The following is a 23419-nucleotide window of genomic DNA, read 5'->3' as shown; positions in this document are numbered from 1 at the left end:
GGGAAGCACTGTGCTGGGGGTTGCTGGCTGGTACTGTGCCTCCTTCATCTATGGGACTGAGCAAGATGCCGCGCGGTAGCTCCGCCCACAGATGAAATTCAAACCAGACCGTTCACGCTGTGGTCTGCGCGCCCTAAAGGGATGGCAGCCGCAGATTCCTGCCGAGGACTGCTATCCCCGGAACTTGGCCCGGGGCAGCAGAACTGATGAGGCCGAGTGGGCCCCCCCGGCTTTCCGGGAGCCCGGCATTTGCCCGGGTATGCCGGGTGCTGACGCCGGCCCTGATTGTAGGGATTACCATCGGTGAATGGGGGCACCCCAACCCTAGGGTGTCATACCCTTCATTGCTAGGTAGGTATTTATTGGCCAATTTAACCCCACAATTGCAAATTGGCTAATACATAGATTATAGCCTCTTTTCTCACCCTGCCCTTACTAATAGGGATGTATATTGGTACTCTGACCTATTAGACTTTGCCTGGAGCATGGTTTCATAGGCATTCTGTGAGTGTCACACTGACAGATGTAATGCATTGCAATGTACAAGGTGGCCATAAAATAACCTATGGTGTCTGGAGCCATGTGCAGATTGACCGAGTGAATTGAATTGGCTGAAAATTGGTATGTATGCTATTCAAAGCATGGGGAAATGGAAGGCATCTTGAAAAAATGTTTATACAAAAACTCCCCACCAGGTGAAAATGTGGTGCTGTTCAGTGAGCGCACCTTGCAACTCAGTCTGCAAGATACCAGTCTTTGCCGGATCATGTGCTGTTAGTTCGGTTGTTCTATCAGAATGCCAGGAATGCTACAGCTGCACTGAGAGACTTTTGTAATTTGAAAGATCTTCAAACACATAGCAGTCCAGTAGGTTCCAATGCACCGAGACAGATGATGACACGTTTTGAGGCAACAGGGTTGCTGAGTGTTCAGCAGGGCGCAGGCGACGACCGGTAAGCAGAGAGGTTGTGGAGGATATTGCCACTGCCATCTTGGAACAGGGCATGAAAAACCCTACCGGGAACAGCAGTAGATGCAGTGTTTCCAGGCAATTGGGGCTCCCATACAGCACAGTGTGGAAAGTTCTCCGATAGCTCTTGCGGGCAAAACCGTACAAAATTAGCCATCATCAACAACTTCTTCCTCATGATATTGATACCCGCATGATATTTGCATTCATGTTTCTGGCGAGAGTGGAAGTGGATGGCAATTGACAATGGAATGTTCTGTGGTGCGACGAAGAGCATTTTTACATGAATGGAACTGTGAACACACAAAACAGTCACATGTGGGCTACTGAAAATCCACATGTGGTTGAGGGGGTTCCGCAGCATTTGCCAATGATAACTGTTCGGTGTGGCTTCACCTCATCATTCATCTTTGGACTGCTCTTTTACGAAGAAATGAGGCCAACTGGGGTTGCTATCTTTTCCGAGACAGCAGCGAGATACTAGACAATGTTGGAAACAGTAGTCTTTCCGCAACTCCAACAGTGGCAGTGTGTTTAGATGACTGCCTTCATGCATGATGGAGCACCTCTTCACATCATAAATCGTGTGAAGAATGTTCTGTGTGCACATTTTCCCAATGACAGGATATTGAGCACCTCCTTCCCTAACGCATGGCCACCGCATTTGCCCGATCTCAATCTTTATGATTTCTGGTTGTGGGGACACTTGAAAGAATGTGTTTACTTGGGGAAATGTCCACACCCTGGCTGACCTCAAAGACTGCATCATTTTGGAAGTGCGCAGCATCCCACCAGACATGTTACACGCAAGCGTCAAGCGTGTTCTGCATAGGATGAACATGATCACCATGCATGATGGTGGCCATATTGAACAGTTATGCTAGTCTGTGGCACAATTGTGACAGCTTCAATTATCGACACACGGTTTTTGGGCTCGCTCATTATACAGTGCCACTTTTTCACCTGGTGGGGAGTTTTGGTATAACATCTTTTTAAAGCTGCCTTCCGTTTTCCCATGCCTTGAATAGCATACATACCAATTTTCAGCCAATTCTGTCCGCTGAGTAAGTCTGCACACTGCACCAAACACCTTAGGTTATTTTATGGCCACCTTGTCTTATACCAGCGATCAGAGTAATAAAATTTAAAATTTCATATAGAAACTTAGTAAAAAAAAAAAAAGGAAAAACTATTGTTAAAATGTAAAAAAACCCCCAAATAAATAGAAAATGTAAAAAAAACCCAGAACATTATACCAATAAATGCATGTATTCATGTAAAAACAAGATTAAACAAAAAAACGTATTTGGTGTCGCTGAGTCGAGAAGAACCTTAATCTATAAAACTGTCACACCAGGTAACCCTTTCAGCAAACACCGTAAAAAAGATAAAAACATGGAAAATAAAATGATGCGTTATCATTATACTTCCGGAAAAAGTGGAATACAATGCGATTAAAAAGTCATATGTATATAAAAATTGGTACAGCTGAGACAGTTATCTTGTAATGCAAAATTAAGCCACAATATGTCAATCTAATGGCAAAAGAAGATCAGTATATTAAAACATAACTCATAATTTGGAAGTGAAACAAGAGCTAGCACTCTAAATTAACATCTGGCCCCTGTTCAGCTAGGACCCCCAGGTGTGAACAGGTAATTAAACTGATACATCTGCTGGATAAAGGTACCGTCACACTAAGCAACTTACCAGCGATCCCAACAACGATAGGGATCGCTGGTAAGTTGCTAGGAGGTTGCTGGTGAGATGTCACACTGCGACGCTCCAGCGATCCCACCAGCAACCTGACCTGGCAGGGATCGCTGGAGCGTCGCTACACGAGTTGCTGGTGAGCTCACCAGCAACCAGTGACAAGCCCCCAGCGCCGCGTGGAAGATGCTGCGCTTGGTAACTAAGGTAAATATCGGTAACCAACCCGATATTTACCTTGGTTACCAGCGCGCGGAGCTACACGTGCAGAGAGCAGCGCACACTGAGCGCTGGCTCCTTGCTCTCCTAGTTACAGCACACATCGGGTTAATTACCCGATGTGTGCTGCAGCTACATGTGCACAGAGCAGGGAGCAGCGCACATCGCTTAGCGCTGGCTCCCTGCTCTCCTGGCTACAGCACACATCGGGTTAATTACCCGATGTGTGCTGCAGCTAAATGTGCACAGAGCAGGGAGCAGTGCACACTGCTTAGCGCTGGCTCCCTGCTCTCCTAGCTACAGCACACATCGGGTTAATTAACCCGATGTGTCCTGCAGCTAGCTACATGTGCACAGAGCCGGCACTGACAGTGAGAGCGGCGGAGGCTGGTATCGAAGGTAAATATCGGGTAACCAAGGACAGGGCTTCTTGGTTACCCGATGTTTACTGTGGTTACCAGCCTCTACAGAAGCCGGCTCCTGCTGCCTGCACATTTAGTTGTTGCTGTCTCGCTGTCACACACAGCGATCTGTGCTTCACAGCGGGACAGCAACAACTAAAAAATGGCCCATGACATTCAGCAACAACCAACGACCTCACAGCAGGGGCCAGGTTGTTGCTGGATGTCACACACAGCAACATCGCTAGCAACGTCACAAAAGTTGTTCGTTAGCAGCGATGTTGCTAGCGATGTTGCTTAGTGTGACGGGGCCTTAACAGACACAAAGCGTGGCTTCTGTATGCTGTAAAGCTGGGTTTACACACTGAAACTTTCTAGCGATCCCACCAGCGATCCCAACCTGGCCGGGATCGCTACAAAGTCTCTGGTGAGCTGTCAAACAGGCAGACCTGGCCAACGACGCAACAGCGATCCGGACCTGCAGAGCGACCTAGCTGGTTGTTGGGGACGTTGTAAAGCAGCTTTTTGAAAGGGAAGTCGCTGTAAAGTCCCCTTTACACACTGAAACTTTCTAGCGATGCATGCTGCACAGCGGGAAACAAAGGACCTAAGAATGGTCCTGAACGATTTGTAGCGATCACAACTTCACAGCAGGGGCCAGGTCGCTGATGTGTTTCACACACTGCAATGTCGCTGGGGAGGTCACTGTAATGTCACAAAACCGGTGACGTTACAGCGATGTCGTTTGCGATGTTGCAGTGTGTAAAGCCACCTTAAAGCTGAGAAGCGATGAATGTATCACTTCTGGAACTAAATCAGTGTTCAAAAAACACAGTAGACAGGAGGACACCACTTTTCTTGTTATGAATATTTGAGTTCTTGTGGTAGACAATTATGGGAGATATATTTTTGGTGTCATGACAAGATGGTGAACGTAATGCATTTACTTGCATCATTGAGAAGTTCGCCTAGGAGGCCAAATAAAATCTGGAAGATGAATGACAATATATATCATATTTCCTACATATAGAAAGGTATACTCATGAAAGGAAATATGGCTTTAAAATCTTCCATCTGGAACCACCAGGGGCAAAGATATTCTGACAGTTTGAGATGCATTTTCTAAAGACCGGAGTGGAGCCAGATCCCATGACCAGTATCAACTAGGGTCACCAAGGGGAGCTATGTGGTAGAGACTTTTCTTTAACACATATAGATTGTGATTTGATGCCTTTGTTTAATACAAGAGGATACAGGTCTCTGTAGGACTATTCCACATTTATTTGGGGATCTTATCTCCATAAATCTGTGCCATTGCCTAGACATCAGGTCTAGTACTTTTGGTTTGATTATTTATTTTATTTTTATGTAACTGTATATACTGAATTGTTTTGCCCCCTTTGCAACATCTTTTGTATATTTTTATCAACACAGCCTACTTTATAGATTAAATATACAGTGTGTCCACCCATATCTTGTCCACCGCCATTAACTTGAGAACGGCGGCAGCTATAGGCATAGAAGTGGTGTCTAGTTATATTAAAGTAGCCATGCGTTACGTAATGAAATCACATATAGCGCCACCTGGTGGAAAACACGAAGTTAGCATTTTTATTTCGAAAACTGAACGAGATAGAGAAAAAAGTGAATTACAAAGTTGTAGGGCATCATCAATTCAATACAAATCGACACCTTGCATACAGAAATGCTATGATTAGAATGTGTAAAACTCACAAGGCTGCGGACATGAAGCGATACCTCATGGAGACCTTCCTACAAGTCATTGGGTATGGTGGCTGCGTGGAGTGGCCTCCACGCTCACCTGACCTGACCCCATTGGACTTCTTTCTGTGAGGTCACATCAAACAGCAGGTGTATGCGACCCCTCCACCAACATTGCAGGACCTACGACGATGTATCACAGATATAATCCTAAAAATGACCACTAGTAGTTAATAATGTAGTCTAATGAAATCGATAGACACAGAGTTATGCAAAAACAATATATATATTTATTATTTATAAATAGTTAGAGAGCACACAGTGCATGAAGTGAATTTTAAAACCATGCATACATATGACAGGACAGTGTGTTGGATCTATCTTAGTAATGGCGCTGGTAGACCAAAATGGAGGAGGCTAGTAATGTACGCCGTTGGTCAAGTTTACAGTCAATGTTGATAAAGATATATATCACACAAATATATAAATATTAATGTTAGAATTTCTTCAAAAGATATTAATATAGGACCAATACATCAGCATTAGATATTTTTTGTGTTTAAGGGTGTGACCCAAATTGTAGAATATACAATACTGGCGTACAGTGTAGATTATAAACGTCCTAAAGAACAGTGCATAGATCTTCAGATATAAAAAATCAGTAAACATAGGATAATTTCTCCCAGCATATTATGATGTGCATATATGGATCATCAATCAGGTCAAATGATTAAATCACATAGGTCATTATTGACATCATAGATTTACATAGCACAAAAGACAATGGTATGTCCTAGTATGTAGCACATTAATCATCAGCATAATATAATTTTCATCAAGGAATGTACCATCCAGAATCTGGGATAATATAATTTTCATCTAAGGGTGTACAACCCAGAATATAAGATGGAAATTTAAACTGTGAATGTGCTACACACAGTTCATAGGTCAGTATTTACTCATAGAATACATTTCCCAACATAGTGTGGTATATACGTACAGACCATAGAACAAATCAATCATTTGAGCTTATCAGTAAGAGTAAAGAGTTGAGCTAACACAGAGAAGTATAATGTGTCCCAATATAAACACATCAATCATGCTCCAAACATCCTAAATAGTAAGGCATTGGTAATATTGATCAGCAGTATATAGGAACAAGGAAGCCCCATAGTTATAACATACCAGCTGTAGCCATTAGATCCTCAGCACACTGCCCCGCACCTGACGCGTTTCGCAAGAGCTTCGTCTCAAGGAATACGCCATATTCCACAATTCCACGACAGCTATCACTGTGATTAATCTCTAAAACTCCCTATTCTCTATCAAACAGATCATCTGACTATTGTTGGCCAGGTAGCCAGCAATTAATAAAGGGAAATTGATTTGGATAAGACTTATCTGAGATATCTTCAAAGGTAGATGTGCCTTCAATTAGGCATTAGTAGATCAATGTCTAACATTTCTCAATTGCTTGATGCATTTTCCCCACTTAATTTTTGGGGTTCATCAGGAGACTGGAGTGGTCACCACATGCTGGCAGTGTTGAGGAAATTTATGGTGATTGTGCTCTACTTCAGTCTCCTGATGAATCCTAAAAATTAAGGGTCCGGAAATGCGTCAAGCAGTTGAGAATTGTTAGATATCGATCTATTAATACCTAATTGACGGGACATGGGGACACATATGAGGTTCTGATGGTCTGGCACCTGAGGGGCTCTGGCACCCACAAACCAAAACAGCAAAATCTGCACTATACTATGGCACTCCTACTCTTCTGAGCTTTTCGCTGTGCTTTAAAAGTAGTTCCTGGTTACATGTTGGGTATTTGCTTACTCTGGAGAAATTGCACAACAATCAGTGCAGTGCCTCTTTTCCTATTAGTCCTTATAAAAATTAAAAACTTGGGGCTAAAACAACATTTTACACAGAATCTGTCAAGTGATTTTCTAGTATAGTACTAATTTTATCATTAAATAAGACTTAAGCAGCTCTTTTAAGCTCCAGAGAATTCAGTGTGACATAGTAACTAGTCAAGCATATGTAAATGCAAACTGGATATGCCCTGCTCACCTTCCCATTTCTCAGTGCTGGCATCAGTGATAGTAAATTTGAACTGAATTTGCACTGCTGCCCCCACCCATATTACCTCCCACCTCTTAGCAGTGATAGTTAATGCACTGGAAGGTGGGTGGGGGGAGCAGTGCATATGCAAATTGTATTTGCATACATTTGACTAGCTGTCACTAGACACTGAATTCTCAAGAGTTTACAGCAAGATAACAGGAGAAGCTAGATCAATAAAAGTTACTGATCCTAAAAGGTCTGCTTAAAGGCCACGTCTCACTAAGCGATATCGCTAGCGGAATCGCTGCTGAGTCACGGTTTTTGTGACGCAACAGCGATCTTGCTAGCGATGTCGCTGTGTGTGACATCCAGCAACCACCTGGCCCCTGCTGTGAGGTCGCCGGTCATTGCTGAATGTCCTGGGCCATTTTTTGGTTGTTGCTCTCCCGCTGTGAAGCACACATCACTGTGTTTGACAGCAAGAGAGCAACGATCTGAATGTGCAGGGAGCAGGGAGCCGGCTTCTGCGGTCGCTGGTAACCAAGGTACACATCGGGTAACCAAGCAAAGCGCTTTGCTTGGTTACCGGCTATTTACCTTGGTTACCAGCATCCACAGCTTCTAGAAGCCGGCTCCCTGCTCCCTGCACACGTAGCCAAGGTACACATCGGGTAACTATAAGCAAAGCACTTTGCTTAATAACCCGATGTGTACTATGGTTACCAAGCACAACGTTGTTACACGGGTCGCAGGTGGCTGATCTCTGATCGCTGTGGAGATCTGCCTGATTAACAGCTCACCAGCAACCATGTAGCGACGCTACAGCGATCCCTGCAAGGTCAGATCGCTGGTGGGATTGCTGGAGCGTCGCTAAGTGTGACGGTACCTTAAGCCCTATTTAAAGATAACAATAGTATTGCACTAGAAAATCACCTGACAGATTCCCTTTAATGGTAAAAATGTAATTATTCTTTCTTTTCCACCCAATGGTATAAACTTCTGTAAGGCACATGTCAATGTGCTCAATGCACCTCTAGATGAATTCATTAAGGGGTGTAGTTTGCAGTGGGGTCACTTATGGGATGTTTGCTTTTTTTTCTTGCATATCAGGGGCTTTGCCAATGTGACCTGGCAACTTCAAACAATTCCAGCAACAACTGCCCTCCAATATGGCACTCCTTCCCTTCTGAGCTTTGCATTTTGACTCAAAAGTAGTTATCGATTTCATATGGGGTGTTGGTATGCTCAGTAGAAATTGTGTAACAAATTCTACCATTCGTTTTCTCTTGTTACCAGTTTTGTAAATTGACAACTTTTGGCTAAAGAAACAAGTTATTGAAAAAAAATGTGATTTTTTTTCATTTACTTAGCTCAATGTTATATAATTCTATGAATAATCTGTGGGTTACATTCTACACCCCTAGGTGAATTTCTTGAGAGGTGTAGCGTAGCTTCCTAAATGGGATCACTTGTGGGATTTCTGCTGTTTGGCAAATCAGGGGGTCTCCAAACATGACATGACATTCAATATCTATTCTAGCTAAATTTAGGTCCACTCATCAAATGGTACACCTTTCCTTCCTATCCCTGCCATGTGTCCAAACACATATGGGGTATTGGTGTTGTCAGGAGAAATTGCACATAAAGTGTATGGTCCAATTTCTCCTGTTACCCTTGTGAAATTCAAAAAATTGGGGCTAAAGCAACATTTTATGGGAAAAAATGTATTTTCTCATTTCCACAGCTCACTGTTATAAAACTCTGTTAAGAACCTAAGAATTCAAAGTGCTCAACACACTTCCAAATAAATTACTTGAGGGGTGTAGTTTCTAAAATCGGGTCTCTTGTGAAGGGTTTCCACTATTTATGCCCATCACAGACTCTGCAATCGCAACATGACATCCATTGTCTATTTCAACCAATTTTGCATTCCAAAAGTCTACTGGAACTCCTTCCCTTCCAAGCTCTGCCGTGTGCCCAAGGAGTACCACATTTTGAGTGTTGGCGTACTCAGGAGAAATTGCACAGCAAATTGTACTTCCATTTTCTCCTGTTACCATTGTGAAAATGCAAAACTTGGGGCTAAAGCAATATTTTTGTTGGAAAAAGTAAAATTTAAATTTTTTCATTCCACATTGCATTAATTCCAATGAAGCATGTAAAGGGTTAATAAACTTCTTGACTACGGTTTTGTGCACATTTGAGAGGTGCTGTTTTTAAAAACGTGTAAATGTGGGGTATTTTTTGTCACATAGACCCCTTAAAGTAATTTCAAATGTGATGTGGTTCCTAAAAAAAAATCATTTTGTAAATTATGTTGGAACAATGAGAAATTGCTAACAAAAAATTAAGTTTAAAAAATGATGCTAATCTAAAGTAGACATGTGGCAAATGTTATTTATTAACAAATTTGTGTAACATACCGTATTTTTCGGACTATAGGACGCACCGGACCATAAGACGCACCCTGGTTTTAGAGGAGGATATAGGAAAATAAAATTTTTAAGCAAAAAAATTTGGTCATGACACACTATTATGGGACGAGGATCTGCTAATGACACTGTATGGGGGTAATTTAAAAAAAAAAAATGGTGTGAGGTTCCCCCAATTTTGATAACCAGCCAAGATAAAGTCTCACAGCTGGGGGCTCGTATTCTCAGGATGAGGAGATTTATTCACATTATTGGGAGCCCCCCAAGCCTAAAAATATCAGCCAGCAGCCACCCAGAATTGCCGCATCCATCAGATGCGACAGTCCTGGGACTTTTCCCAGCTCATCCCGATTGCCCTGATGCGGTGGCAATTGGGGTAATAAGGAGTTAATGACAGCAGCCCATAGTTTGCACTAAGTCCTAGCTTAGTGATGGCAGGCATCTATGAGACACCCTCTCATCACTAAGCTGTAAATGAAAGTAAATAAAAACAAACACCCCAAAAATCCTTTATTTGAAATAAAAGACAAAAAAACACCCTCTTTCACCACTTTATTAATCCCTAAAACACCCAGGTCCGATGTAATCCACACGATGTCCCACAACGCATCCAGCTCTGCTACATCTGACAATCACAGAGAGCAGCCATAGAACACGACTGCTCTCTGTGAGGGTCAGGCAGCAAGTGAAGTGAGCCGTCGGGATCAGCGGTGACTCCAGCTGTCACCGCACATCTTGACTGAATTCACCGCGGATCTCGCGGTCACCTCAACCACGGCGGGATTTGCGGTAAGAGCTGGAGGACTCCCCCTGTATACTCACCTCTCCTTACTCCACGCAGCATCGCTCGCTTCCTGTCTGTGCCTGCTGACCTGTGTGGAGCCGTGTGTACAGCAATGATGTCATCGCTGTGTTCACCGCTCTCTACACAGATCAGCTGGCACACAGACAGGAGGACACCGCGATGCTGCAGGGGAACGGTGAGTAAACTGTACTTATTCACTGCCCCCCGTGCTGATGATGATGCGCGGGGGGCAGTGAATACAGCCGCACATGATAACTCCAGGCTGTAGTTGCCTGGGGCGACCACACGGGATGGGTCTTTAGTATGCACGCATCCCCCGCCCACCTGTCAGCACCGGTTTCAGTGCTGAGAGATGATGGGCGTGCATATCAAATGAGCAGGCCCACGTGGTCAGGGTAGCGCTGCTACAGCCTGCTCCTGCCTCTGATGACCAGCTCCACCACCACCGCACCCGCCTTCAGCCGCTCCACCACCACCGCACCACAGCCATCGGACTATAAGACGCACCCCCCACTTTTCCCCAAAATTTTGGGGGGAAAAAGTGCGTCTTATAATCCGAAAAATAAGGTAACTATCTGGTTTAAGGGCATAAAAATGTAAAAAATTACAAAAATCTTAACTTTTTTGTAATTTTTTTATATTTTTATACATAAATGCAAATCATATCAACCAAAATTTACCACTAAAAGTACAATATGCCGCAAAACAATTTAAGAATCATTTTTATATGTAAAGTATTCCAGACATATTACCACAAAAAGTGACACTGGTCAGAATTGTAAAATTTGGCCTGGTTAGGAAGGTTAATGTAGGCTACTGGGTAAAGGGTTAAAGTAGAAAAAATTGGGCAAGTTTGGTATCAACCTAATGGTACTTAAAAGGAGAATCATATTGCCAGGTCATTTTTACCACACAATTTATGCAGTTAGAACAATTCCCCAATAAACCATGTCAGAATTACAGTATTTTTGCAATTTAACCATATTTGAAACTTCTTTCCACTTTCCATTAAAATGAAATGTCATTCAAAAGTACAATTCATCCTACAAAAAACAGGCAATCATATGTATTTACAGACAGAAATATAAAAAAGTTTGAACTTTTGGAAGGGAAAGAAAAAAATGGAAATTGACCATGTCGGGTAGGGGTTAAAATGCCCACATTGCTTGTAGTGCATGAAAAATAAAAAAGGCAGTTATTAATATGCTGTTACTGCAATTTATCACAGATCATTTAATTCATAGTTACACTCACTATGCAGGTACAGCACCTTCCTACATGACTTGAATCTTTGGACTATTATTCACAAACTGAGATTACCACTTCCACTTTCAATGTACTTCAATTCTGCAGTAGTAGACTACAGCGATCTTTCTCTTCCTTTTGTAGATTGAGTTTTGCACAATGACCTCCTATCCCTAGGCCTTAAAAGGCTGAAATGGTGCTACTTGTCTGGCCCTCATCTGTTATACTGACTGTGATATCCCACTGCTAGCCCAAATAATATAGCTGCAGGGGATTTTGTGGAAGACAGCAATGACAAAGATAGCTCACTCTCTGTCTTCAGCAGTGAGTGACAAAGGTTATTTTCTTTTCCATGATCCTCGAAAATTCTTGTAATTTGCGCAGATCTAGAGATTTGAGGAAATTAGACCTGAAGTTGATCCTCCGCTCTTTTGTAGTTAGTGTTCATTATTTGTAAAAGTAGAGTTTAATAGATGACTTGTATGCCTGACAAGGTTTAAATGCAAGTAAAATATATCTTTGTACCGTGTTAGCCAGTAGAGATAAAAAAATTGTTTAAAAGAACAGAGTCCTCAGTGGTTGATACCTGATACTAAGGTTTAAATGATACTTACTAGGTTTTCTGAACTTGAGAGTCTCCATAGATTAGCCTGCAACTTTGCAACCTGGGAATACACAATGCATATTTTAATTAGAAAACTACAAAACTAAGTATATTTACAAAAACTCAAAATTTCCAGAGTACTAGAAAAATGTCCTACTGACAAATGTTCAGGCCACTAGGTGTCTGCCTTCTGAGCAATTTGCTGTCAACTGCCTGTTTTTAAAACTAATGAATCTTTAGTTAAGGGGGTTGTCTGGCCTTAAGGGTACTTTACACACAACAATATCGCTAACGATATATCGTTAGGGTCACTGTGTTCGTCACGCACATCCGGCGCCATTAGCGATATCGTTGTGTGTGACTAAAAGGAGCAACGATCAACGATCGCAAAGCGTCAAAAATCGTTGATCATTGACACGTCGCTCCTTATCATAATCGTTGGGAGTGCATGCCGCTGATTGTTCGTCGTTCCTGCGGCACCACACATCGCTATGTGTGACACCGCATGAACGACGAACATCTCCTTACCTGCGTTCACCGGCAATGAGGAAGGAAGGAGGTGGGCTGCATGTTCTGGCCGCTCATCTCCGCCCCTCCTCTGCTATTGGGCGGCAGCTTAGTGACATCGCTGTGACGCCACACGAACCTCCCCCTTAAAGGAGAGATTGTTCAGTGTCTCCAGCGACATCGCTAAGCAGGTATGTGCATGTGACGCTGCTGTAGCATTATTGTTCGCTACGGCATCGATCACCCCCATGACGAAACAGCGACGTAGACGGGTGCTTTCGCGCACAACATCACTAGCGATAGCAAGCAATGTTGCAGCGTGTAAAGCACCCTTTAGAGTTAGGAGGAGAGGCAAACAGGGAAGCTGCCCAAGAGTTCCATTACATTGGGGGCCCCAAGCATCTACAGGAGAAGCTACACTAATCACAGTAGGTTTCGATGTGGAGACTGCTTAAGGACCTTTGATGACATCATGATCACGTGATCGGTCATGACACCATGATGTCACCAGAGGTGTTGTTCTTTGCAAGACTTTTGACCTTTGGTGAGATCACTATAATGTGACTGTTACTGTGACCATGAATGATGTCACCTTTGGGAGGACTGGAAAAGTGATGTAATGATGGTAAGTCCGCTAAAGTGCGCGTGTCTGTGTGTAGAATGTATGGGCTCCTGCTGGTATATATTACCCCTTCATGACATACGCCATACATGTATGGCACAAGTTGGAAGCAGGTGTATGGAACGGGCTCACCGAGTGGACTCGCCCTATACTCTGTAGGTAATGATTATGTGCTACAACCAGGAAAAGCCTCTAAAATGTTGAACCTCTTATTTTAACCTGTTAAATCCTACTGTCAAACTGTGAAAGCAGCATTAAAAGGCACTAGCATGCGTGTGCACGATTCTAAGCGCTCATTGGCGTGCCTGTGACGTGACTATGGGTCACCAATGGGTTACTATGACAGTAGGGGCTCTGTTAAGACCTCCATGCTTATCATTGTAGTGCTCCTTTGAAACTCTGCCTGTGACAGGGCTTCAAAGGAGACTGCGATTTTCACTACATGCAGGTTATAGTGGCCTAATTGGACTATAAAGAAAAGTAAAAAAAATGTTTAAAAAAAAAATCTGAAACAAAATTAAAAAACCATAACAGTTCAAATCACCCCACTTTTATTCCATTCAAAATGAATATTATATATCTACACAGTCATATGAAAAGGTTTGGGCACCCCTATTAATGTTAACCTTCCTTTTTTCTTTATTACAATTTGGGTTTTTGCAACAGATGTGTGAGTGTGCAAAATGTTGTGGCTGTAGCGTCGACGGTGCAGATGCCAATCTCAGACACACGCACACACACACACACACACACACACACACACACACACAGCTTTATATATTAGATACCGTATCTACCAGGAGGTCATACATTCTGACTATTATATATCACTAGGAACCCATATATTGTGATGTCCTCACTAATATATACCTTACTGCAGCCTATGCATTCTGATGTCATCACTAATACAGTCATATGAAAACGTTTGGGCACCCCTATTAATGTTAACCTTTTTTCTTTCTAACAATTTGGGTTTTTGCAACAGCTATTTCAGTTTCATATATCTAATAACTGATGGACTCAGTAATATTTCTGGATTGAAATGAGGTTTATTGTACTAACAAAAAATGTGCAATCCGCATTTAAACAAAATTTGACCGGTCCAAAGGTATGGGCACCCTTATCAATTTCTTGATTTGAACACTCCTAACTACTTTTTACTGACTTACTAAAGCACTAAATTGGTTTTGTAACCTCATTGAGCTTTGAACTTAATAGGCAGGTGTATCCAATCAGGAGAAAAGGTATTTAAGGTGGCCACTTGCAAGTTGTTCTCCTATTTGAATCTCCTATGAAGAGTGGCATCATGGGCTCCTCAAAACAACTCTCAAATGATCTGAAAACAAAGATTATTCAACATAGTTGTTCAGGGGAAGGATACAAAAAGTTGTCTCACAGATTTAAACGGTCAGTTTCCACTGTGAGGAACATAGTAAGGAAATGGAAGAACACAGGTACAGTTCTTGTTAAGCCCAGAAGTGGCAGGCCAAGAAAAATATCAGAAAGGCAGAGAAGAAGAATGATGAGAACAGTCAAGGACAATCCACAGACCACCTCCAAAGACCTGCAGCATCATCTTGCTGCAGATGGTGTCAATGTGCATCGGTCAACAATACAGCACACTTTGCACAAGGAGAAGCTGTATGGGAGAGTGATGCGAAAGAAGCCGTTTCTGCAAGCACGCCACAAACAGAGTCACCTGAGGTATGCAAAAGCACATTTGGACAAGCTAGTTACATTTAGGAAGAAGGTCCTTGGACTGATGAAACAAAGATTGAGTTGTTTGGTCATACAAAAAGGCGTTATGCATGGAGGCAAAAAAACACGGCATTCCAAGAAAAGCACTTGCTACCCACAGTAACATTTGGTGGAGGTTCCATTATGATTTGGGGCTGTGTGGCCAATGCCGGCAGCGGGAATCTTGTTAAAGTTGAGGGTCTCATGGATTCAACTCAGTATCAGCAGATTCTTGACAATAATGTGCAAGAATCAGTGACGAAGTTGAAGTTACGCAGGGGATGGATATTTCAGCAACACAATGATCCAAAACACCGCTCCAAATCTACTCAGGCATTCATGCAGAGGAACAATTACAATGTTCTGGAATGGCCATCCCAGTCCCCAGACCTGAATATCATTGAACCTCTGTGGGATGATTTGAAGCATGCTGTCCATGCTCAGCGACCATCAAACCTAACTGAACTGGAATGGTTTTGTAAACATGAATGGTCAAATATACCTTCATCCAGGAACTCATTAAAAGCTACAGGAAGCGACTAGAGGCTGTTATTTTTGCAAAAGGAGGATCTACAAAATATTAATGTCACTTTTATGTTAAGTTGCCCATACTTTTGCACCTGTCAAATTTTGTTTAAATGCGGATTGCACATTTTCTGTTAGTACAATAAACCTCATTTCAATCCAGAAATATTACTGAGTCCATCAGTTATTAGATATATGAAACTGAAATAGCTGTTGCAAAAACCCAAATTGTTATAAAGAAAAATTGTTAACATTAATAGGGGTGCCCAAACTTTTTCATATGACTGTATCTATATATATATATATATATATATATATATATATATATATATATATATATAGATATATATATGTATATATATATATCTATATATATATATATATACACACAGTACAGACCAAAAGTTTGGATACACCTTCTCATCTCTAGAACAACTGTTAAGAGGAGACTTTGTGCAGCAGGCCTTCATGGTAAAATAGCTGCTAGGAAACAACTGCTAAGAATAGACAACAAGCAGAAGAGACTTGTTTGGGCTAAAGAACACAAGGAATGGACATTAGACCAGTGGAAATCTGTGCTTTGGTCTGATGCGTCCAAATTTGAGATCTTTGGATCCAACCACCGTGTCTTTGTAGAAAAGGTGAACGGATGGACTCTACATGCCTGGTTCCCACCGTGAAGCATGGAGGAGGGGGTGTGATGGTGTGGGGGTGCTTTGCTGGTGACACTGTTGGGGATTTATTCAAAATTGAAGGCATACTGAACCAGCATGGCTACCACAGCATCTTGCAGCGGCATGCTATTCCATCCGGTTTGCATTTAGTTGACCCATCATTTATTTTTCAACAGGACTATGACCCCAAACACACCTCCAGGCTGTGTAAGGGCTATTTGATTAAGAAGGAGAGTGATGGGGTGCTACGCCAGATGACCTGGTCTCCACAGTCACCAGACCTGAATCCAATCGAGATGGTTTGGGGTGAGCTGGACCGCAGAGTGAAGGCAAAAGGGCCAACAAGTGCTAAGCATCTCTGGAACTCCTTCAAGACTGTTGGAAAACCATTTCCGGTGACTACCTCCTGAAGCTCATCAAGAGAATGCCAAGAGTGTGCAAAGTAGTAATGAAGGAAAAGGTGGCTACTTTGGAGATCCTAGAATATAAGACATATTATCAGTTGTTTCACACTTTTTTAAGTATTTCATTCCACATGTTTTAATTCATAGTTTTGATACCTTCAATGTGAATCTACAATTTTCAGAGTCCTGAAAATAAAGAAAACTCTTTGAATGAGAAGGTGTGTCCAAACGATTTGTCCTATCTGCGCTATTTTCCTGCGATAATGCTGTTCTGAATTGCTTGGACCATTATATTTTAATGAATTTATGAATAAAAAGAAAGAAAAAATTTTTTAACAGCATCCTGGATTGCTCACGTTATTGCTGGATTTTGCTTTGTTGTTGTTCACATTTGTATGGATAGACTCCTGCGTCCTGATCCGGGCACAACGGAGTTAACCAGGTGAGCTGAGGATCCAGGTGATTCACTGGAGTGAGCTGGTCTACATTGTTGGACATATATATATATATATATATATATATATATTATATACATATATATATATATATATATATATATATATATATATCCATATATATAATATATATATGTATATATATACTAGCTGTACTATCCGGCTTCGCCCGGGTTAATAACTGTTAACAAAATAGAATGTATTAACCAAAAGTTATTCTGCACACAAAAACCACAAAACAAATAGACAGAAATGTAATTATTAAAAGCAAAAACTAAGCTAATAGAAGCATTTCACAACATATATTTCAACACCACAGATATTCCACACAGATTTAACTAAATTGGCCAAGTATTGTGCTTGGTCTGTCTCTTTCCCCGTCTGTCTCTTTCCCCGTCTGTCTCTTTCCCCGTCTGTCTCTTTCCCCGTCTGTCTCTTTCCCCGTCTGTCTCTTTCCCCGTCTGTCTCTTTCCCCGTCTGTCTCTTTCCCCGTCTGTCTCTTTCCCCGTCTGTCTCTTTCCCCATCTGTCTGTCTCTTTCTTTGTCTGTTTCTATCTCTCTGTTTCTTTCCCCATCTGTCTCTTTCCAGGTCTGTCTCTTTCCCAGGTCTGTCTCTTTCCCAGGTCTGTCTCTTTCCCCGTCTGTCTCTTTCCTCGTCTGTCTCTTTCCCCGTCTGTCTCTTTCCCCGTCTGTCTCTTTCCCCGTCTGTCTCTTTCCCCGTCTGTCTCTTTCCCCGTCTGTCTTTTTCCCCGTCTGTCTTTTTCCCTGTCTGTCTCTTTCCCCATCTGTCTCTTTCCCCATCTGTCTCTTTCCCCATCTGTCTGTCTCTTTCTTTGTCTGTTTCTATCTCTCTGTTTCTTTCCCCATCTGTCTCTTTCCCCGGTCTGTCTCTTTCCCAGGTCTGTCTCTTTCCCAGGTCTGTCTCTTTCCCCGTCTGTCTCTTTCCCCGTCTGTCTCTTTCCCCGTCTGTCTCTTTCCCCGTCTGTCTCTTTCCCCGTCTGTCTCTTTCCCCGTCTGTCTCTTTCCCCGTCTGTCTCTTTCCCCGTCTGTCTCTTTCCCCGTCTGTCTCTTTCCCCGTCTGTCTCTTTCCCCGTCTGTCTCTTTCCCCATCTGTCTGTCTCTTTCTTTGTCTGTTTCTATCTCTCTGTTTCTTTCCCCATCTGTCTCTTTCTAGGTCTGTCTCTTTCCCAGGTCTGTCTCTTTCCCAGTCTGTCTCTTTCCCCGTCTGTCTCTTTCCCCATCTGTCTGTCTCTTTCTTTGTCTGTTTCTATCTCTCTGTTTCTTTCCCCATCTGTCTCTTTCCAGGTCTGTCTCTTTCCCAGGTCTGTCTCTTTCCCAGGTCTGTCTCTTTCCCCGTCTGTCTCTTTCCTCGTCTGTCTCTTTCCCCGTCTGTCTCTTTCCCCGTCTGTCTCTTTCCCCGTCTGTCTCTTTCCCCGTCTGTCTCTTTCCCCGTCTGTCTCTTTCCCCGTCTGTCTCTTTCCCCGTCTGTCTCTTTCCCCGTCTGTCTCTTTCCCCATCTGTCTCTTTCCCCATCTGTCTGTCTCTTTCTTTGTCTGTTTCTATCTCTCTGTTTCTTTCCCCATCTGTCTCTTTCCCCGTCTGTCTCTTTCCCCGTCTGTCTCTTTCCCCGTCTCTCTCTTTCCCCGTCTGTCTCTTTCCCCGTCTGTCTCTTTCCCCGTCTGTCTCTTTCCCCATCTGTCTCTTTCCCCATCTGTCTGTCTCTTTCTTTGTCTGTTTCTATCTCTCTGTTTCTTTCCCCATCTGTCTCTTTCCCCGGTCTGTCTCTTTCCCCGGTCTGTCTCTTTCCCCGTCTGTCTCTTTCCCCGTCTGTCTCTTTCCCCGTCTGTCTCTTTCCCCGTCTGTCTCTTTCCAGGTCTGTCTCTTTCCCAGGTCTGTCTCTTTCCCAGGTCTGTCTCTTTCCCAGGTCTGTCTCTTTCCCCGTCTGTCTCTTTCCTCGTCTGTCTCTTTCCCCGTCTGTCTCTTTCCCCGTCTGTCTTTTTCCCCATCTGTCTCTTTCCCCATCTGTCTCTTTCCCCATCTGTCTCTTTCCCCATCTGTCTGTCTCTTTCTTTGTCTGTTTCTATCTCTCTGTTTCTTTCCCCATCTGTCTCTTTCCCCGGTCTGTCTCTTTCCCCGTCTGTCTCTTTCCCCGTCTGTCTCTTTCCCCGTCTGTCTCTTTCCCCGTCTGTCTCTTTCCCCGTCTGTCTCTTTCCCCGTCTGTCTCTTTCCCCGTCTGTCTCTTTCCCCGTCTGTCTCTTTCCCCGTCTGTCTCTTTCCCCGTCTGTCTCTTTCCCCGTCTGTCTCTTTCCCCGTCTGTCTCTTTCCCCGTCTGTCTCTTTCCCAGTCTGTCTCTTTCCCAGTCTGTCTCTTTCCCAGTCTGTCTCTTTCCCCGTCTGTCTCTTTCCCCGTCTGTCTCTTTCCCCGTCTGTCTCTTTCCCCGTCTGTCTCTTTCCCCGTCTGTCTCTTTCCCAGTCTGTCTCTTTCCCCATCTGTCTCTTTCCCCATCTGTCTCTTTCTTTATCTGTTTCTATCTCTCTGTTTCTTTCCCCATCTGTCTCTTTCCAGGTCTGTCTCTTTCCAGGTCTGTCTCTTTCCCAGGTCTGTCTCTTTCCCCGTCTGTCTCTTTCCCCGTCTGTCTCTTTCCCCGTCTGTCTCTTTCCCCGTCTGTCTCTTTCCCCGTCTGTCTCTTTCCCCGTCTGTCTCTTTCCCCGTCTGTCTCTTTCCCCGTCTGTCTCTTTCCCCGTCTGTCTCTTTCCCCGTCTGTCTCTTTCCCCGTCTGTCTCTTTCCCCGTCTGTCTCTTTCCCCATCTGTCTGTCTCTTTCTTTGTCTGTTTCTATCTCTCTGTTTCTTTCCCCATCTGTCTCTTTCCAGGCCTGTCTTTGTCTGTCTCTATTTCTCTGTCTCTTTTCCCGTCTGTCTCTATCAAGGTCTGTGTTTTTCCCCATCTATCTTTGTCTGTCTCTCTGGCTGTCTCCTTCTTCCCTGTCTGCCTGTCTCTGTCCCTGTCTGCATGTCTGTCTGTCTCTTTCCCCATCTGTCTCCTTCCCCATATGTCTCTTTCCAGGTCTGTCTCTTTCCAGGTCTGTCTCTTTCCAGGTCTGTCTCTTTCACCGTCTGTATGTCTCTTTCCCCATCTGTCTCTGTCTGTCTCTTTCCCTGTCTGTCTCTATCTCTCTGTCTGTCTCTCTGTCTCTTTCCAGTTCAGTCTCTTTCCAGTTCAGTCTCTTTCCAGGTCTGTCTCTTTCCAGGTCTGTCTCTTTCCAGGTCTGTCTCTTTCCAGGTCTGTCTCTGTCCCCGTCTGTCTCTTTCACCATCTGTCTCTGTCTGTCTCTTTCCCAGTTTGTCTCTTTCACCGTCTGTGTCTGTCTGTCTCTTTTACCGTCTGTCTCAGTCTGTCTCTTTCCCTGTCTGTCTCTGTCTGTCTCTGTCACCGTTTGTCTCTGTCTGTCTCTTTCCCTGTCTGTCTCTATCTCTCTCTCCTTCACTGCCTGTCTCTCTGTCTGTCTCCCCACCAACATCTTATTACCTCATATATAAGCTTCTTATACTACGAATGTCTTTTGTTCCTATAGCAACCAATCACAGCTCCTACTATTTACCTGTAGTTCCAGGCTCCATTTACTTTAATGGAGGCATGTTTTTTGGAGAGTAACTGTAAAGCGCGGGGTTAAATTTTCCTGTCAAAACATAGTCTACAACGTTCCCTGGGTCACATGAGGTGTCTGTGCAAAATTTCGTGATTGTAAAAAATGTGATGGTGTGGATACACTTTTCGTTTCACTTTTTCCTCATTATGTAGATAGGGGCAAAATTGATTGGTAAATTGGAATGCGCGGGGTTAAAATTTCGCCTCACAACATAGCCTATAACGCTCTCGGGGTCCAGATGTGTGAGTGTGCAAAATTTTGTGGCTGTAGCTGCAACGGTGCAGATGCCAATCCCGGACATACACACATACATACATACATACATTCCGCTTTATATATTAGATATATAGATACTGTATGTATATATACATACAAGTGGTATTGCCAAGTTCAGAAGACTTCGATCTATCAAAATATAAAAATTATTAACCCAATTGGTAAACACAAAAAAAATTACAGAAAGACAAAATTACGTTTTTGGTCACTGTAATACCACAAAAAATGCTCCAACAAGCAATCAAAAAAAATCACATCTATTCCAACACTGTCATCAATAAAAATGTAGTCTTGTCCTGCAAAAATAAGCCATCATACAGCTCCACCCCCAATTTTATTTTTGTTTTTGCAAACTTCTGTTTTTTTCTTACTACTAAAATAATGAAAAAACTGGATGTTTGATATCACAGTAATGGTACGGAAGAGATGAGTCAGATTATGAGGATATTTTTACCACAAAATGTAAAACATAAAAATAATTCCCCAATATACATGTCAGAATTATGTTGGGTCTTTTTTCACAATTTCTCCACATTTGGAATTTTTTCCCTGTTTTCCAATAAATTGTGTGATACACTGAATGTTGTCATTTAAAAGTACAACTTTTCACGCTAAAAACAAATTCTCATATGTCTATGTGGACAGAAAAATCAAAAAGTTATGGTTCTGGGAAGAAAGAGCGCAAAAAACGAAAAAGCAAAAATGAAAACTGGCCCCGTCGTGAAGGGGTTAATGAGGACTTCAGAATGTATGGGCTCCTGGTGGTATATACTAGTGAACACATCAGAATTTATGGGCTCCTAGTAGGTATATACAGTCATATGAAAAATATAAACCTACAACGGACTCATAGTCACATATTAAATAATAGAAATCAATCTCCAAGTGGATTTATCATATCACTTTATTTTATTATCAAAAAAATATATTTTTATGGATACACAAAGTGCAGAAGATGCAGTATAAAAACAGACTATACGTATAAGGTAAACAGCACACAGGGCAGTGCGATCAAGATGACCAACATGGCGAATGCATTAGACCAATTAATGAAAATTGTTGTACATAAATGGGGGCTATTTCTGGATACAGTAAGGGGGATACATATACAAATGATTGTTCTAATAAAGTGCTTAATCACAGTACCTCAATACTATAATAGTTTAATAGTTTTTTTAAGGTTGAAGGGAGACTCTAAGTCCATCTAGTTCAACCCGTACCCTAACATGTTGATCCAGAGGAAGGCAAAAAAAAAAAACCCCAATGTGGCAAACAAGTTCCAATGGGGAAAACATTTCCTTCCTGACTCCACATCCGGCAATCAGACTAGTTCCCTGGATCAATACCCTGTCATAAAATCTAATATACATAACTGGTAATATTAAATTTTTCAAGAAAGGCGTCCAGGCTCTGCTTAAATGTTAGTAGTGAATCACTCATTACAACATCATGCGGCAGAGAGTTCCATAGTCTCACTGCCCGTACAGTAAAGAATCCTCGTCTGTGATTATGATTAAACCTTCTTTCCTCAAGACGTAGCGGATGCCCCCGTGTTCCAGTCGCAGGCCTAGGTGTAAAAAGATCTTTGGAAAGGTCTCTGTACTGTCCCCTCATATATTTATACATTGTGATTAGATCCCCCCTAAGCCTTCGTTTTTCCAAACTAAATAACCCCAAGTTTAATAACCTGTCTTGGTATTGCAGCCCACCCATTCCTCTAATAATCTTGGTCGCTCTTCTCTGCACCCTCTCCAGTTCAGCTATGTCCTTCTTATATATCGGTGACCAGAATTGTACACAGTATTCTAAGTGCGGTCGCACTAGTGACTTGTACAGAGGTAGAAGTATATTTTTTTCATGAACACTTATACCTCTTTTAATACATCCCATTATTTTATTAGCCCTGGCAGCAGCTGCCTGACACTGTCCACTAAAGTGAAGTTTACCATCCACCCATACACCCAAGTCTTTTTCTGTGTCTGTTTTACCCAGTGTTCTACAATTAAGTACATAATCATAAATGTTATTTCCTCTACCCAAGTGCATGACCTTACATTTATCTACATTAAACTTCAATTGCCACTTCTCAGCCCAATCCTCCAATTTACATAAATCTCCCTGTAATATAAAATTATCCTCATCTGTATTGATTACCCTGCAGAGTTTAGTATCATCTGCAAATATTGAAATTCTACTCCGCATGCCCCCAACAAGGTCATTTATAAATATGTTGAAAAGAAGCGGGCCCAATACTGACCCCTGTGGTACCCCACTATGAACTGAACCCCACTAATACTGATGTTATATATTATCATATCAAACTTTTGTCATATTGTACATATCCCCACTATAGACCAAAACTGTGGACACAGATAGTGCATAAATACAGTTATCTG

The 23419-nt window shown here is 42.5% G+C and overlaps 1 protein-coding gene across 6 annotated transcripts in view; it reads right to left on the bottom strand.

Annotated features, from left to right (window-relative positions):
- The window catches only part of PGAP1 (post-GPI attachment to proteins inositol deacylase 1), a 1652111-nt gene that overhangs the window by 265477 nt on the left and 1363215 nt on the right, over positions 1 to 23419 (bottom strand). For 5 of the 6 annotated variants that reach the window (XM_075317801.1, XM_075317803.1, XM_075317806.1 and 2 more), the window contains one exon: positions 12186 to 12236. The exons of the other annotated variant lie outside the window; for it this stretch is intronic. In XM_075317801.1, coding sequence (XP_075173916.1) covers positions 12186 to 12236 — 51 coding nt within the window. The remainder of the gene's footprint in view (positions 1 to 12185; positions 12237 to 23419) is intronic. 6 annotated transcript variants of the gene reach the window in all.

Source organism: Anomaloglossus baeobatrachus, chromosome 7, assembly GCF_048569485.1.
Source record: "Anomaloglossus baeobatrachus isolate aAnoBae1 chromosome 7, aAnoBae1.hap1, whole genome shotgun sequence".
Taxonomy (NCBI): Eukaryota; Metazoa; Chordata; class Amphibia; order Anura; family Aromobatidae; genus Anomaloglossus; species Anomaloglossus baeobatrachus.
This window is presented reverse-complemented; position numbering and strand designations above follow the sequence as displayed.